The 18402-nt window shown below is 45.5% G+C and overlaps 1 protein-coding gene across 1 annotated transcript in view; it reads right to left on the reverse strand.

Annotated features, from left to right (window-relative positions):
- Sptbn1 (spectrin beta, non-erythrocytic 1) overlaps positions 1-18402 on the reverse strand; it is a 127377-nt gene that overhangs the window by 24485 nt on the left and 84490 nt on the right. The window contains 7 exon segments of the mRNA XM_038319572.2: positions 654-800; positions 5340-5430; positions 13196-13398; positions 14076-14832; positions 15492-15629; positions 15731-16601; positions 17788-17941. Coding sequence (XP_038175500.1) covers positions 654-800; positions 5340-5430; positions 13196-13398; positions 14076-14832; positions 15492-15629; positions 15731-16601; positions 17788-17941 — 2361 coding nt within the window.

The following is an 18402-nucleotide window of genomic DNA, read 5'->3' on the forward strand; positions in this document are numbered from 1 at the left end:
ACAGTGGTCTTCAGTGCATACTCTATGCTTCTGGAATGTCAACAATCAGTGTCGCATGCTCTTAACAGTTTCAACCGAGGCAACAGGACATTTAGTGTTAGTAACCTACAACTTCACGTTCCAAAGACCACACAGAACACATTATTAACTCTTAGGAGTCCGACAGTGAACGGAAAGGAGACTTAAGAAACACACGCTTTTATTACACTGTATAGACTCTTCCTATGTAAATATAGGTATTATCACAGTGCCTAGTGTACAGCAGACACACACACGCACACAGCATTTAAAAAATTATGCAATAGTCTCTCATAAAGCATAAAGTTGCCACAAAGCAACACAGGTGTATGGCCAATGGCAGTGAGGAAGGAACGACTCATGGTCTATCACTAAGATAAACCAGGTCCCATATTGGGTCTCTGCTTCGCTCCCTGCTGGGGGACTAAAGTCAGAGACCGTAGGTGGAAGTAGGGCATTGCTACTGGCTCTATAACCTTTGTAAATGATGACATATGGCTCTGAAAGTACCCTAAATAAAAGGAATTCACTTCCTCTTCTCCCGTTCCCCTGAGGTTTATGCCTTCCTCCTTACCAAGGCCACAATGTAGAATGAGAGTGGGGGTTATTATGGTCTTACTAACTCTTGAACCCACCTTCTCAATTTTGTCAAGCCATTCTTTGTTGGATGCAAGTTCTGCCATAAATGCTTGATGCTTTAACCATTTACTGTGCAGGTTTCTGGCTTCATCGTAAGACATGTCCTGGGCGGTCAGCATCTTCTCATTGATCCAGAGGGACAGCTACGGAGGAACAGCAAGAAGGTGTTAGAAACTGTCATCACAGAGTTAGTCTCTTATTCTACTTAGAAAGGATTACTTTTGGGACTACATATTTCCATGTTAACAGACAACCAAATATTTTACTTTGCATCTCTGACCCATCTTGTACCCAAATTTGATCCAGATGGTAGAGTTAACATTAAAGCCCAAAGCACAAAAGCTCCGAAGCAGCTTTTAAACTAGACAGCACTTTTGTTCGGCTTTCCCCACAAGGCTGTGCTTGCAGCTCTGCTCGAATTAGCTGAAAACACAGCGTTTTCCTCTCCCAGACACCTGTGACAGCTATAACATGTTAATTGTGACTGTCATTTAACTCGTTTGACAATCACACATTTTAAAGCAACCCACACTGCTGGGTGGTAGTGGCACACACCTTTAATCCCAGCACAGCGGGCAAACCTCTATGAATTTGAAGCTAGCCTGGGCTATAGAGCAAGTTCCAGAGAAACTACTACTATAGAGCTACACAGAGAAACCCTGTCTCAAAAATCCAAAACCAAACGAAACCAAATCAAACAAAAAACCCAACCTACAAACTTGCTTGTTTATCTATCGTTCCTACCCACCATGGGTCCATGTGTGGGAATGTCAAAGAACACAAACAACTCGCTCACCGTGGAGCTAAGGCAACCACAACACCCCTTCTTCATCTCTGACAACTCTAAATAACCCTTACCTCTTTTTCTATAGCCTCTAACTCTCTAAGGAACTTTCCATTTGGACTAACATTTCATGGAACTTGATTCAGAGATCAACCACATATACTTGAAAGTAAATTCTCGAGAGCAGCACAAAGCTTGTCAGCTGCTGACAGACGGAAGTGACTTCTAAGAGGCTTGGGATGGGAGTTGGTCAAACACCAGGTCCTGACCCATATCTCCTTCAGGCTTTTATCCCAAGTCAGCCCCTGCTTAGTCCTGCTTGCCCACTAGTGGTCAGGCCAGAGATACACAAAGAAATCACGAGTGTCTGAAGGAAGCATCTCGTTTCACTTGGGAAACAGTGAACAACTTACTTTTAAAGCAGTCACTGTTCACTGTGAGTCTGCACCTGAACACCATGGTTCCGTTTCTCAAGGTCTACAAATGGCACGTGAGATCAAAGAATCCCTTAGAGTATCAGTGTTCCCAGAGTTTTCCATTCATACCCTGATGCTGCTGGGGAGCCTTCCACAGCAGTAGATCTGTTCTTTATAAAAGGCCAAGGAGGACAGAGCAGGTCACAAGAGAGCTGCTGGCTATGAGAATGGATGAAAACCTAGATACTGGTTCCACCTTTCTCACGCTGTTCATCACGAAGGGAAACCAGAGGCGGGCGAGGTTCAAAATGAATCCTTTGTAACCACAGATCATCGATCAATCAGTAACAATAAAAATAGTACACTTTTTACTTTTAAAAGATTTAGCTATTTCCCAACTATCTAAGTGGTTGAAATGTGAACTACTGTGGCCATTCATGATAAACCAATGTGCTCATACATGTTCTACAGATCACGCAGTATAGCACAATGCTGTGGGTCTATGCAGCTGGCCAGTGCGCCAGTCCTTCGTCAGCATTCTGAACTAAAGCTACAGTCATTATTGGTGGGCGTTCACAAAGGTCAGGTCAGAATATACTCATTCTCTGCAAACAAGAGCACTGTGCAGACAGAATAAAAATGCTTTAACCGCCGAACAAGGCTCAGCACTGAACTCAGTCCTATTCCAGACATGTCCGCACTTCCTTCTGGGAAAACAAAACAAACAACCCTGTGCTTCAGAAAATAGGAAGTACACTGTCAGAGAGTAAGCCAGCCAACCCCAGCTTTCAGATTATTTACTTTTTAGGACACTCCACTAAAATCACACTGTATTCCTCATATACATGTCTCTCACATACATATACATACATAAGATGTCCCTCACATACATATACATACTTAAGATGTCCCTCACATTCATATATGAGGTGAGCAAGCTGGTCCCTGTTCTCACTAGTGAAATGGCTGACCCTGTGTTTATGAAAACAAAGGCAGTTTTCACAATCTTGCCTCTTTTAGTCAGGGCACCCAGGAGAAAGAGAGTGTGGGGGAGGGGAAAGAGGAGTGTTGGGTATGGAGGAGGCAACAAACCCCTGGATTCTCTGGACCCTGAACACAAATTGCCAGTAATAGAGTGGAATTACATCTCTGGGTGCAAATAACTATTATCATACAAGACAGTCAAATGTAAAGCCAGTCTATACAAACTCCATTCCCAAGAGACTGGCTTAAAACTGGGTATATTTTAAATGAGGCAGAATGATGGACGTTTACAGTACAAGAATGTGCGGTGTGTGGCTCCTCCCACTCCCACCCCACCGTCAATATACTTGTATTATTCAGAGAATCTTGGAACCACCAAACCTGACCTAAATTTTGTTACATGTTGACTATATCCAACATTCTAACGTCACTGTGACTGTGCCAACTTCAAGGATGATCACCGAGCAATGGCAAAACAAGGAACCTAAGAAACAGGGAGACCTGGCCCAGTGGTCACATAGAAACCTACAAATCATTTCCTAGATATAAGCAACAACAGGACTATAGCCCAATATTCCCAGTGTAATTGCGCAGGACCCCTCGGGCGCCTGAAGGTCACTGGACTTCAGCCGCAGTCGCTGATTTACAGCAAGTGTGGGCAACGTTGGGGGAGGTGCGCTATGACTCAGCGTTTCTTGTGATCCACTGGGGAGGAGGAGTTTTCAGTATGGAACCTGTGCCCAGGTGGCTAAAAACCGAAGTGCTGGAAATGCCAGCAGTAAACAAGCTTCCCTCAGGTTTCCCCAGGACACTCATTACTTGCATTCTTTTCTCAGATTTAGCCTCAGCTTTACCTTGGTTCAGCCAAGGACAGGTTAACCCTTTAAAAGCAGAAGCAAGACTAGGACTAGGGCAGCGGCTCACACCTGTAACGGCAGAACCTGGGGGAGGCCAGCGCAGTAGATAGCAGGCCAGTTTAAACTACAGTGTGTGACCGTCTCGAATGAATGAATGAATGAATGAATGAATGAATGAAAACCAAACCAAAAAAGCAGGCTTAACAGAGCCCATCAACTCTGGCCAAAAGAACACAGTCTTAGGTGATGTCCGTTCCAAGGGGCACACATTCCCGATATTCTCCTGCACATGTCCTGTCTAGACGGTTATTTATGTCCACCTGCATTCCTACCTAACATGGGTTGCTTAAAGTGGACACAGTTTAGGGACTTCCCTTCCTAAGGTCCGTCTGCCAGTCTCTTCACTGGACCTGGGTACCCATTGTGACAAAAGATCTAACACGCCTGTTGAGTTTCTTTGGATATACGGCCACATGTTCTTAACAAGGTGCTTGTGGTGAGTTAGCTGTGTATTAGCACACAAGCTAATACTGCCCCTGACCGCCGGCCCCCAGGTCCCTCCATTCCCTTGTGGATGTTACTTATCCCATTTTGGGCTCCAAGGGAATTAATTCTAATAAACCAGAGAGGACTGAGTTTCACTGATAGTCTCTGGCAGACAGAGAAATATGATGTGTTCACGCATTCACATATGTGGAGTTCTCTATACACGTTTACCCAGCTAACTTGCAGAGAGACTCTATTTTCCTGGTCAACTTTAGTTTTAAAAGTTTGTTTATACATTTATCAGGGGAAAGTCATGCGATTAGTGCCACATGTTAAAACTTGATCTTTGACAACCAGAGTACAACTTGTTTTAAAGTAACACTGTTTTAAAGGTCTTGAAGGAATAAAAAATCTGGATTGCAGTTTTAAATTTTCTGCTTTTTAAAACAGAATTTTATTTGTTTTTATTATATGTTTATGGGTGTTTGCCTACATGTACACAGTGTAGCGTGTGCATGCAGAAGCCAAAGGGAGCGGTCAAATACCCAGGAGTTGGAATTTCAGGCAGTTCTGAGTCTAATTGAATCTGGATCCTTTGGAAGAGCGAGCCAGTGCTCTTAACCACCAAGCATCTCTCTAGCCCTGTATCTCTGGTTCTTAATATATAGAGACAGTTTCAGTGCTTACAAAGTTCTTCCCTTCCACAGTGTTTAATTGTACCTTATTTCAAAGCATTAAAACACAATTAAATGCTTTCCAAGGTATTTTTCGGATATCACTGCTTGGCAGAGTTTTTTTAAATGATGAAAAGTATCTATGTTGTCCAATGTGGTAGCCGGCAGTTGTACTAGCAATTAAACGTTTAAAATAGGGCTAGTTTGCTAGAACTATGCTCTGAATTTTAACTTAAAATGAAATATCCACATGTAGTTAATTTAAGTATGGGACTACTCTATAATATCCTAAAACGCAGAGGAATTGACAATGTAAATTACTGATAATACAGTTCCTTTAAGTGAGCTGACGGGAGCGCTGTACCCTTAGCCCATAACTGTGGATAACTTTCTAGCTTCATTAATTTCACAATCAATTTCTTTTCTCCAAATGCTGGCTGGCTACTGTTAGAAAGCAGAGGATGACTGGAGGGGAGCATACCTCTTGACAGTCTTGTAGGAATTTCTGTAGATCTCGGTTGTCCTTTAATCTCATCAGAAGTTCACTGGCTGCCTCTCTATTCTTCCTGTGTCTGTCAAAAGAATTAAAAAAAAATTAAAATAATTAAATGTAGAATTTACAAGCTGATTTCTTCCCTGGGCTTCTGTACCAAGAAGCGTTTAATTAAAGTTCTTAACTATTTGACAGAGGCAAGATGGAGAAATGTTAGCACCCTCCAAATACGTAAATCACAGTAGGTAGACCTGTCACAACCTCACAAGAGGCCAATGACAATCACTGCACACACTTAAATTAAGTCTAATTATAGAAAAGAAAATCTGCGTGTGCACTGTGCACAAGACCCTATTACTGACAATGTAGAAGAATTTGAAATTTATTCTCTAGAAACTCGTAACTGGGTACTGTAAACAGACTTCTCATTCATTTCCCAACTGCTCAGACTTAGGCTATTCCTAGTGTATTCCTAGCTAGCTCTTAAATTAATCCATTTCTTTTAATCTATGTATCACCACGAGGCCGTGGTTTATCAGTAAGGATCCAGCATCTGTCTCCTTTGGTAGCTACATGGTGTCTGCCTGACTTTACCTCCTTTCTCCCTGCATTCAGTTTAGTTTTCCCACCTAGCTCTATTCTGCCCTGCCATAGGCCAAAGTAGCTTCTTTATTAACCAATGGTATTAAAACACTCACAGCATACAGAGGGAAATCCCATATCATCTCCCATTTTTCTGTCTAAATATAAAGGAAGGTTTTAACTTTAACATAGTAAAATTACATATAACAAAACAAGTATCAAGCAAGAATTACAGTCACAATATTCTTGTGAGCCTAAAGTTTCATATCTAATTTATCTTTTATCATAACTAAGGAAAACTATAACTATCTGTCTTCAACTCCATCAAAGACCACCTAAAGCACTCAGCTTTTGACCACACTTGGGCACAAACCAGCTTGTGGAGGACATGGCATCACCCCTCGCCTACATGCTATACAATTTCCTTGTTTTAGTTCAGGCTCATGGCTTCTCTGGCCTTGATCTCTGGGACTAGGGAATCCACCTGTGAGTTGCTTTGCTCAAATAAACCTGTTCTAATTTTTCAGTTCAGTTTGATCTGGCTTACTGTGTCAGTGGACAAACCTTTTATTGGGGTATGTAAAACCTATTAGGTGCAAGGCTAAAAAATACACATGATCATGTAATTGTTGTGCCAGAGAGGTAGCCTATTGGTTAAGAGCGCTGATTGCTTTCCCAGAGGTTGTGAGTTCAATTCCCAGCACCCATATGGCAGCTTACAAACCTCTCTAACTCTAGTTCCACAGAATCCACTGCACCAGGCACTCACATAGTGAGCAGATCTACAGATAAAACACCCATACGAAGAAAAGAAATAATTTTAAAAACATCATGTAATTATCTTTGCTGCTCTGATTTTTTTTTTTTTGTGGGGAGGGTTGAGATTTGTTTAATTTTTGGAGATAGGGTCTCACCATGTACCTCTGGCCGTCCTGGAACTCACTTATATAGACCAGGCTAGCTCTGAACTCAGAGTCCTGCCTCCATCACTTGTGTTGGAATTTAAGGCATGTACCACCACACCCAGCTTGATTAACCTTTAGAAATATTTTCTGGTAAATTCCCTATCTTGGAAAAAGTCATCACAACAAACACTGCAAACGGAAAAATTTCAGACCTATGGGGCACATGCTTATTCAATTCTACTTGTGATGGGGTAGCTGTGGGTTTAAGCAAAAACACAAAACCTTAAGACAAAAAAACAAAAGAACATAAACAACAATAAAAACCCTGCAAGATTCAGAAGTTGCTGATGAAATGGTAAACAATATGAGAAGCAGGCACTCATAGTTTGAACCCTAACTTGCTGGCAAACACACTTCATGTGCCACTGGCACAAGTCTCCAGAAACTGGAGCGGCAGTGTAAATGCCAGGAAAGGGCCTACTAATGCAACAAAGGCTGCTGTCCCATGGCAAATATCAACAAGCATGCCACAGACACTTCTCTGACACTCCTGGTCACCCCTGCAAGAGAGCATGGCTACGCTGAGTGTATTATAGGGACCAAGGCACACAGGCTGTAGATGTAGCTCAGCTGGCGGGGTGCTCACCTACCTAGCATTGTAAACACTCGCTAGCATCACACAAAGCAGCCGGGTGCTGCACACCTCTGATATCAGCACTCCTGTGCAGCGGTCAGGAGAGTCCGAAGTTCAAGGTCACCCTCAGCTAAATGAGTCTGTGGGTAACAGGGAGAGCTGGGCCTCCACTATGATTCGAAAAGCAAATCTTTGCTATTTGAGTTTGGGGGACAGGAATGCCCTCTATTCCTACCAGCCAACAGTGGAAGTGAGCAAGACCAGCTCAGGAATCATGCAAGTGTTGAATGACAGTCAAAGAAGCTCCCTCAAGGGGCTGGAGAGATAGCTCAGCGGTTAAGAGCATTGACTGCTCTTCCTAAGGTCCTGAGTTCAATTTCCAGCAACCACCAGCAACCACATGTAATGAGGTCTGTTGCCCTCTTCTGGCCTGCAGTACATACATGTAAACAGAATATTATATACAATATACAATATATATGTTCCCTCAATGGATATGTCACACTCACACCCTCAGTGAGTCATGACACTGCAGCTACCACCCACCTAGGGACTCGAAAAGAACAGCCCTGTAAGAATGTCACAAAAGGAATTCATACGGTCATTCAAATGCCTCAGACATAAGAGGACCCGCTCCTCCTTTCTTAGTTAAAACAGTTCTTGTAGCTTTCCATGGACAAGGGATCTTAACACTTAAGCAAAAATGTGAGCATGCTAATTTGCCACTGCTATTCTTTATCAGAAACCACAAACAAAAGCAAGACTTCAATGAACCTGGGCTGAAGAAATAAATATCTAAGAATGCTTGTCGGGAAGAAATGTCAGAACATTACTGAAAGGCCCTAACCCCAACTTCCAGCTGTTTACAGGAGAGTTTAATAAACAAATCTTCGAGTGGGAGATGGTTGGAGTTACAGTTAGTGGCAAAATGCAGTAGTCTCGCCTTTAATCATCCCCTTCATCACGGCACCCCATGCAAACATCACAAGAGCAGAGATGCACGCTGGCAGGAGCAGACTGTGCCTCTGAAACAGTGGAATGACAACAGTCTCAGACACTGTAAACAAGTCTTCCCCTAAGTCACAGACAGAATGTGAATGCATATCTTAAGGAATCTAGTCTCATGCATGCAGGTTTCTGTGCTTATGATCTCACTGGTAATGAGATCACGAAGAAGGTGCAGATCCAAATGACACTGCCTGGGGATGGGCATGGGCGTGCACATGGCCTTATCATATGATATGATATGATATGATACGATATGATATGCTCTGAGGAGATAAACCGCCTCAGATAATGCTGAGCATGAAGCCTGGTACGGTGGTAGGTGCCTGTGACGCCAGCACTGACAACAATGAGTGAAGCCAGACGATTGCTGTGAGTCTGAGGTCGGCCTGCGCTAAATAACACCGTGTCTCACAAAACCCAACCAAAAACCAAAGACTTTTGCATGGCCAAAAGCTTTACTGGAGACGACACGTGACACTCGTGAAAAGGAAAGCTTAGGAATGCTCTCAAGTTTGGCTCATGGATTAGGTCACAGGGAAGGGCCCAGGAAGAACGTTCTCAAATACAATGCAGTTCCTGCAATCAGGAAAGCACTATGCAGTGATGTCTACTTTATTTCCATCTCTCACCACATGCCCCAGTAACAAGACTCAAAAGTGCAGCAGATAATAATGCTAGGTATAATTCCGCCTCCTGTGAATTTGAATGAAGGCATAAAATAATTTGGTACCGCTAACCCGTGTGAGAGGGTGAACAGGCTAGCTTTTATGTCACCTGGACACAGGCACGAGTGACCAAGGAAGAAGCCTGACGCCGAGAACAGTGCAGATGATGGAGACCAGGATAGTGGAGTTTCAGACGGAAGTCAAGATTCTATTTGGTCCATTTATGTGGTATTTTAGATTAAAAGTCTGGAGAAGCCAGGCAGTGGTGGCACATGCCTTTAGTCCCAGCACTCTGGAGGCAGAGGCAAGGCCAGCCTTGTCTACAGAGCTAGCTCCAGGACAGCCAAGGCTACACAAAGAAACCCTGTCCTGAAAGAACAAAACAAACAAGGAATCTGTAGAAGTTGGAGAAGATGGCTCAGTGGGGACAGGACGTGCTGCCCAGTGTGCCATCTATGTGATGTGAAAGGAGAACTGGCTGCTGCTAGTTCTGTGTGACATCACAGAGTGCCCCCTCATATAAAACACATAAAAACGGGAGAATATTTAAAATATTTCACTAAAAGAAGAATCTTTAGAAATAAAAGCTTCACTTTTCTGGAAGAATCCAAACCAGGGAAGTGTTTTTAGGGTACACGCAGGAGCTGTTAGCTAAGAGCTGGCGAGACTGCTGGAGACTGCTACTCCTGCTGGTAGTGGGACTGAAGGGGTCACGGAGAGCAGCTTCAGCCTGGGGCCACGAGAGACCCTTGGTGAAGTTGCAGCCTCAGCAGCAGTGGAAGAAACCCCAGGACTGAAGGGGTCATGGAGAAAAGGTGAGGTCTGACATCATTAGGCAGGGTCAAAGTACCTGAAGAGAGCCCAGGAAAGGCCATTCATTGGTGAAGGTTCAAAGAAAACCCAAGAAGTCTGGAAATGCCAGCACCATGGGAATAATGGGACCACCAGCAAGGGCAGCAGCAGCTGTGGAGTAGTGCCAACCTGAGCAACAGCTGGGAGACCCTCTGGAACCCAATGAATCATGAGTGGGTCCCCAAAGTCTTCACAGCTGTTGGAGTTTGATTTCAGTGTGACTTTACCTTGGTTCTTCTTTCTTAAATTAGAAAGTATTTATTTTTGATTTTAAGGAAGTGACAGTTCAAAGACTGTGGAATTTAGAGGCTTTGGAATTAAAAAGAAAACTGGATATTTTAAGGATACCATAGATATTTTGGAGACTTAGGATATTTTAGAGAGGCTTAAACTTTGAAAGAGACTATAGATGTTTTAACCTTGAACCTTGAGCCTTTAGGTCTTTGAATTATTAATTCAAAGTGGAGTTTTTGACGTTATATTGTCACGTTAATATTAGCATGGCAGTTTGAAGACAGCAAGACAAAAAGGTTATGGCTTACTAAGAGGTGTGTGTGTGTGTGTGTGACACTGGTAAGGGGTCAGGAGTGCTGGCTTGTTTTATGTCAACTTGACACAGGCTAGCTAAGTCATTTGAAAAGAGATAACGCTTTGAGAAAATGTCTCAACAGACTGACTTGTAGGCAAGCCTGTGGTGCATACTTCTGACTGATGATTGATGTGGGCAGGCCCAGCTCACTGTGGGCAGTGCCACCCCCCAGGCTGCTGGTCCTGGATGCTATAAGAAAGCAGACTGAGAAGCCATGAGGACCAAGTTAGCTAGTAAGCGGCACTCCTCCATGGCTTTGGTTCCAGCTCCTGCTTCCAGGCTCCTGCCCTGACTTCCCTGGACAATGGACTACAAACTGTAAGCCAGAAATAAACCCGTTCCTTCTCAAGCTGCTGTGGATCATGGCGTTTGAGACCTTGACTACAACAGAGGGATTTTTGTATCAATCTAGATGGATGTCCGGACACTGGTGCCATCTTCCTTGTGGGCAGATCTTTCGGGGAGACCCTGCCCACATTTTCTCAGCACTCGCATACTGTAGCTTAAATCCTACAGGAAAGCTCTGTGGTAGTGACCTCTCTACAGGAAAAGATCTGAAGGGTTAGACATTTATTCAGCTTCTGTCCCTACAGCCCCGGAACTCCCAGATCTGTCCATAAAAATCCTCTCCTTCTGGTTTCTAACCCAAGTCCTTCAGGGCTAATGAAGTGATACTAGGATTCAGTTCATTATCAGCTGTTAAGAAAGCAGACTGAGGACGATCAACATGGCAAGCTAGCTCCTCCCATCTTTCTTTTGTTTGGCAGTAGTAAAGAATGCTCTATTTCATTTTTAAAGATTTTTTTTTCTCCTTTTTTTTCAAGACAGGATTTCTCTGAATAGAGCTGCCTGACCTGTAACTTACTGTAGACCAGGCTGGCTTTAAACTCAGAGAAATCTGCCTCCCAAGTGCTGGGATTTAAAGATGTGTACTACCACCGCCCAAGTCTTTTTCTTTTATAAACCTAAGAAATCCAAGCAGGGCATGGTGACACGTGTCTTTAATCCCGCCTTGGAGGCAGAGGTAGGTGGGTCTCCGAGTTTGAGGCCAGCCTCCTCTACAGAGCAAACTCTAGGACAGTCAGGCTACACAGAAAAAGCCTTTCCTGAAAAACAAAAACAAACTTAGAAATCTTAAGAAAACCCTGAACCAGCAGCCACTCATCCTCAGAGCCACCTGCTTCTAACAGCCCTGCAGCTAAGCTAAGCACTGTGGACATTCAGTAAGTCAGGAGGCCGCAGGCCAGCAGCACGGCTGTTTGAATGCACATGTCTAAGAGCCACTCCTGCCTTGGGGAGCCAGCATGTGCGTCTCCTGTGGAAGAACAAGACAGTGAACAAGACAGTCCACTCACAAATGAGATCTGATGCCAGGAAAGAAGGAAGTCTTTCTCTTTTCTTCCCTGAAAGATTAGGAACTGCAAGGAATCTGGTTCTCACATTCACTTTTGATAGAATTTTTGTATGTTTTTAAAAGTAACACATACAAAATTATAGTAAAAGTTACTGTATTTTACAGGCACATGCTTAGAACATCCTGCAAGAAACACCCAGCAGTTAAAAGGAAACTGGGACTGCTAAACCCGGGAACCAGAGCAACTCCCCTCTGAACTTCATGTTTTTTCTTTTTCTTTGAGACATGGTTTCTCTGTGAGCCTTGAACTTGCTCTGTAGATCAGGTGGCCTCAACCTCAGAGATGCGTCGCCTTCTGCCTCCCGAGCACTGGGATGAAAGGAGTGCACTGCCTGGCTTGCTTGTGGCTTAAAGCTGACCAGACCCGGTTTCCCAGGAGATCTTTTTAGATGTGGACAGCAAGAGGCTGGGCCAGCGAGCAGTTCCTTTGAAGCTGCACAAGATGAGGAGCCCAGGGATCAGTCTCAGAAGACCTGACACTCCTTATATGCTTCAGGAAAGGGGCGGTCAGAATACAGGCTAATGACACATCTGTGTTGGCCAGCCCAGAACTGGCCACACTAGTGCACCCCAAATTTGATCCACTCAGGCCTCGCACTTTAACCAGCATAGGGCTGGACACAGATTCAGAGTATACCACCCTTCAAAAACTAGGGAGACAATCTTTTTAAAAAAAGAGGAGCAGAAGATGATGTCATTGTCTCATCTTGGAGAATGCCCTAGATGAAGAGGAAATGTCTACACAAAAGCACTATGATAGCATCACCTATACCAATTTTCTAAGAGAGGCAGATACCATTCCTCCATGGCTCTCTTAGGTACTCAGGACAAGAAAGCTTCCCCGTCTTACTGACATGTGTGAAAAGTGTCTCATGGACGAAGGAGAATGTGGCCTAGGCTAGGAAAATTCTGGCTCTGAAGGTCCCTCAGGTGAGCCACCATGACTACTCCGCAGAGTGCAGCTTGTGGAGGATTGCTGCTCGGCACACGGCATGCACGTACCTGGCTCAGCAGGAGCTCAGCCTCCCCGGCTCTCCTCTGAGAGAATCACCGTCAAGTAGCCGCGTACCACCCACTCACTTTCTGGGTGGACAGATGCAGTCTTGGTTAAATACCTATATTCTGCTAACTGGGAAACTCAAACCCACAGTACCAAGGACTTTGGGTCAACGACTCAGAAATCTAAGAACTGTACCTGTCATCAATAGAGTCCACTTTCTCCTGGATGCGATCCGAGCTGATGTTGCCATCGCTCACCAGCCTCCGGCCCGTCTCCACCACAGCGCTGATCTTCTCTTCGTTGGCATCCATGGTGGTCATGAAGTCCTCCTGCTTCTTAATAGCTGCTTCAGCTCCTTCCAGGGTAGTGGGCATTTCGGTATGAGCCAAAACATACTCCTTGTTTTAAAAGAGGAAAAGAAAAATCCAGAATGACGTGCCAAAAGAATTTTTCCCTTATGCATTTCCATGCAAATTAACTTTTCCCCGGGTGGTAAATGCTATGAATTGGTTTCCCACAAAGAGTGGTTGGCTGTGAGAGTCCTCCCATGCTCACAAAGGCGGCAGCAGCACTTCTTCTATATTCTCCCTTTAAGACAGATTAACAGCCTGATGCTGCCAGCCATCTTTACCTGTTCTTATTACTTCTGCTTTTTTTTTTTTTAAAAAAAAAAAACTTTCTGCTTTGTTTTGTATGCTTGGGTGAAGTTCTTAATCTTTCTAGAAAAATAACTCCCCCAAACTTGTCCACTGTACTCTTTAAAATTCGGCTAGCACCTCACAGAATGTTGCCAATTTAAGTGGGGTGTTAGGAGGAGCGACCACAAATACGAGTGGTCCTCAGCCCTCAGCAGTAGCTGCAACAGAACTGTACTGTAAGGCAAAACGAGCTTCCTCAGAAAACGTCAATTTGAAGTCATTACGTCATGAGGGACTCCAATGACATTAAGAGTCCTGGGGGCAGGGGTTTTCATATATTTCACACAGGCATGGTTTAAACCTGCCACTTTGCCAAAAGTCTCAAACTTCAGGGCCTGTTTCAAAAGGCTGGAAGCCAAGGCCAAACCAAACATTACCTGGTTATTGAGGAAAGCTTCGGCTTGTTTCGTGTCCCGGAGGAACTGCTGGTAGGCGTGGGATTGGGAGAGAAGGTTCTGTCTGTTCTCCCACATTTTATGAAGCTCGTTCCAGCCCGTGTCTAAGGCCTGCAGCCGCTGCCGCAGAAACATGTACTGCGCATCAGTCTGTCCCTGCGTGACCATCTCGCCCATGTCCCGCATCTTCTGGTAGTCTTCCTCATAATTGTCAATCTCATTTTTGATGTTCTCATGCTGTGTGAGAAGTTTCTCTGCCTCAGTCAGGGTGTTGGGCATGTCCTCTGAGGCGATGGCAGTCTGGGTCCTGGAGAGCCAAGACTGGAAGTCATCCAAGTCCCTCAGGAACTGCTGCAGTTTGCTGGCCTCTCCCAGGGAGGCCTCTCGGTTCTTCAGGGTCGTCTTCATCTCCTCCCACACATCGCTGATCTCGGCCAGCCGAGACAGGATGGCTTGAGCCTGGTCAGGGTGCTCAGACTCCAGCTTCTCGGCTTCTTTCTGCAGGTCGCTCAGTTTTGCCTCAATGGCCACCAGGTCTCGTTCCATGCCGGTCAGCTTGCGCTGCAGGGCCATGACACCTGCCAGGTCATTGCCAAGGTCTTGGGTAGACTCAATGACCTTGGTCTTTTCCCGGATCCAGGACTTGGTCTCATTGCACTCGAGGTGGTAGTTCTGGATGCTCAGGGCAGACAGCAGGGCGTCCTTTTTCCTGTCCACCAGCTCTCGGAACTGGCTCCACCTGGGAACGGAGAAAGACTAAATCTATGGCAGATACTGGGATGAATACCGAGTTGAAGCTGTCTCACTGTTTTCCTTCCTTCTTTCTGACTACATGCTTTCCTGTTTTTAAATCACGCTGCCCAGTAAATATCCATCATTGGCTCAATGCAATGGAGTCACCAGTTACCACACCTGTCCCGTAGCGTCTAGTAATTCGTACCTTCTGTACCCGTCACGCACATCTCAAAACTGCTCTGAAGGAACACTTTCCAAACTGACTGTAAGCTACTCAAAAAAGTCTGTTTAACAGACTGACAGGCGAGAACAGGACAAAGGTCCTTCCTGATAAGGGAGGCCTTTTCCAGCTTCACAGAACCTGCTGTACGCCTCATTTAAAAGGGACAATACAGGTTCCATCTTGCTGTCTTCCACGGGCCACCAATGCTGTAACCTCAATTTGGAAAGAAGTAGGTGCTGGGTGACTCGACTTATGTCCTGAATGATGTCACGTCACCCTAAAAGCCCATTCTTGGAAAACATGGCTGAGGAAACACGGAGAAGCAGCTGCCACTGTCATGACATCTGTGCTAAGGCCAGTGACCTGCATGGCAAGTTCCCGAGAGCAGAGCTGAGCAGGAGCCCCACCCTGCCCAGACCCACAGCTGAAGCCACGTGTACCTCGTGTTGAGTTTATCCTGCTGAGCTCTGATCTCCTTTTCACTGGGGTGGCCACTGTGCATCAGCTGCCGTGCAATCTGGTTCACCACAGCAACCCGGGAAGCCTGGTTGTTCATTTCAGGTTCTAGGCTCTCAAACCTAAAAAAAAAAAAGCAATCCAACAGGGCAGTGATCGCCATGGCCGCTGGTCACAGGCGTCAGCCCACTTCCCTTGCGCCCGGGGAGGAACTTCAGCTCACCTGTGCTGGATGACTTCCAGGTCCTCCAGCTTCTCTGGGATCTGCATGTTGTTGAGCCACTGCTCCTTCTCATCGATCCAGAGCTCGCAGGCATCGGCCTCGCTGAACATCTTGTACAGGGCCAGGGTATCTTGCAGAGCCTGCTTCCTCAGCCGCGTCAGCTCCGCCACCTCCTTGTAGCGCTCCTCGATGCCGGCCAGGCGGCCCCTCACGTCCGGAGACTCCGCGTGTGCCTGCGGAAGGGCGCTGGCTTGCTCGTGGAGCGTGTCAATAGTGGGCCTGTAGTTGGTGATCTCTTCGGCTACGTCTTTATGCTTCTTGACCAGAGACTGTGTGGAGTACTCGTCATGGCCCACGTCGTTGCTGGAGACGATCTTGAGGATATCCAGCATCCAGGCATCGATGTCGTCCGCATCGGCCTGGAACTGGTGCAGCAGGGAGGCCTCCTCCAGGCGCTTCTTCCGTATGGCCGAGAGCTGCTCCAGGTTGGCCCACTGTTCCCGGATGTAAGTGATTCTTTCGCGGATCTTTTCTGATCCAAAGTGTTCCTCTGCGATCATGTCTTCGCCTTCTTTAATAGCCTGCTCGAAGTGGCCACTGCGGCCGCTCATCTCATCCTCAAACGCCCGGTGCTTGCTCAGCAGACGCATGACACTGGTCAGGTCTTTCCCGTAATCGTCAGAGGACAAGATCTTCTCCTTCTCCCGAATCCAGCCTTCCTCTTCTGCCATCTCCCAGAAGAACTTCCAGAGACGTCGGGACTCTTCCAGGCGGGCCCTGCGTTCCGCCGCCAGCTGACAAAGCTCCTGATAGCAGAACTCCATGTGGGCAACGCGGTCTCGGATGACCTGGGGGTCGCAGGGCTTGTAGCCTGTTCAACCAAGGAAAAGAATGCTGAGTATCTATCTAGCTGAGTTTCCAATAGCTTCCTGCTCACCTGCAGATCGTGTTCTAGCTTGTTACAGGTTCAAAAAAAAAAAAAAAAAAAAAAAAAAAAAGCAGCAGAATACTTCCCGAGATCCTGACTTGTGGAGTTATTTGTTTAACCATGTAAAGATGTGGTGCATTTGTTTATGCTGCAGAATATTTAATTACATAGTTAAATAGGTATCTTGCATTTATTTAATTCTGTAAAGATGTGTACCTTGCCTGCCCAAGGCACCTGCGATCTGATAAAAAGCTGAATGGCCTATAGCGAGAGAGGGAGAAAGAAAGAGACCACAGGAAGAGGCCAGGGGCCATCCATCCAGACTCAGAAGAAGCACGAAAGTAGGACATGCAGAGAGGCAAAATGTAGATGAGTAAAAACATCAAGTTAAAAGAGCTAGTGAAACAAGCCTAAGCTAAGGCCGAGCATTCATAATTAATAATACATCTCCATGTCTATTTGGGAGTTGGTTGGTGGCCTAAAGAAAATGCCAACTACACTGATTAGAATAGGAAGAAGGGGCTATGCCATGCACTGCTCTTTTGGCCCAAATGTAGAAAAGATCACATATAAATCATGAAAGCACAAGAATCATATTAAAGAAGGCAGCTGTGTTTACTTGGTTGAGTGTAAGCATCGTCTGACCAGCATGTGACGAGTCAATGGGAGCTGCTGGAGCAGTCACGGCAGGCTGTGGTACACATCTTTATTCAGCACAGACTGGCAGCATTTTCACTGCAAGATGCCAAGGCACTCAAAACCAAGCAGCATTTGAGTATTTAAGAAAAATGTATCTATTTCAGAATGAGAGACAGTGCTGAAGTATTCAAAGACCTACGGTGCTGCACACATTATAACCTGGAGCAAACAATCCTCCAGAAACCTACGGTGCTGCACACATTATAACCTGGAGCAAACAATCCTCCAGAAACCTACGGTGCTGCACACATTATAACCTGGAGCAAACAATCCTCCAGAAACCTACGGTGCTGCACACATTATAACCTGGAGCAAACAATCCTCCAGAAACCTTCAGTGCTGTAGTAACTTGTTGCCACACACAAGGTTTGCACTCCACGGAGATGCCTGTCTACTGTCAAGGAGGTAATCTAGAACAGCCCACTCTTACCTTCCCCGTCTGTTGCAAACTTCTGGGCAGAGGCGTTCACACCTCTTACCCGCTCTGCTTGGATTGCAATGTCGGCTTCAACCAGGGCATGCTTCTGTAACAAGTCCTCTACACCAAGCAAGTGTTTGCCGTAGTCTTGGGACAGCAATAGCACCTGTGCACAAACGGCAAGAGAAACGGCACCTGTGAGTACAGCTCTGATTTCAGCGTACCATCATCTCTGAACAAGCAGACACAGCATCCTCGATGTCCCTTCCCTCTGGCTTGGACTGGCCACCTTTGGACAAGACAAGGCCCAGTAAGTCAGAACAAAACTAACAGGAAACTTCTATCACGAGAGACAAGGTAACTAAGGACCATCCACCTTGGCAAAAACAAATGATAATCACATTAAAAAGCACAAAACAGAAAGCCCCACTCCCCCCACACTCAAGAGCTTATTGGCATGCCTTTACGCTAGCATGTAATCAATAGGAGAATCTACTTAAAAGCATGTACAGCACACACTTAAACGGCCAGGTGTCACTTCTTTACTCAGCAAGGAGACTATGGCTCAGTACCACATCATCATTTTTCTCCCGTCCACCATCTCACATCGCCTCCAGACAAAATTTC

This window comes from Arvicola amphibius, chromosome 1 (genome assembly GCF_903992535.2).
Source record: "Arvicola amphibius chromosome 1, mArvAmp1.2, whole genome shotgun sequence".
NCBI lineage: Eukaryota > Metazoa > Chordata > Mammalia > Rodentia > Cricetidae > Arvicola > Arvicola amphibius.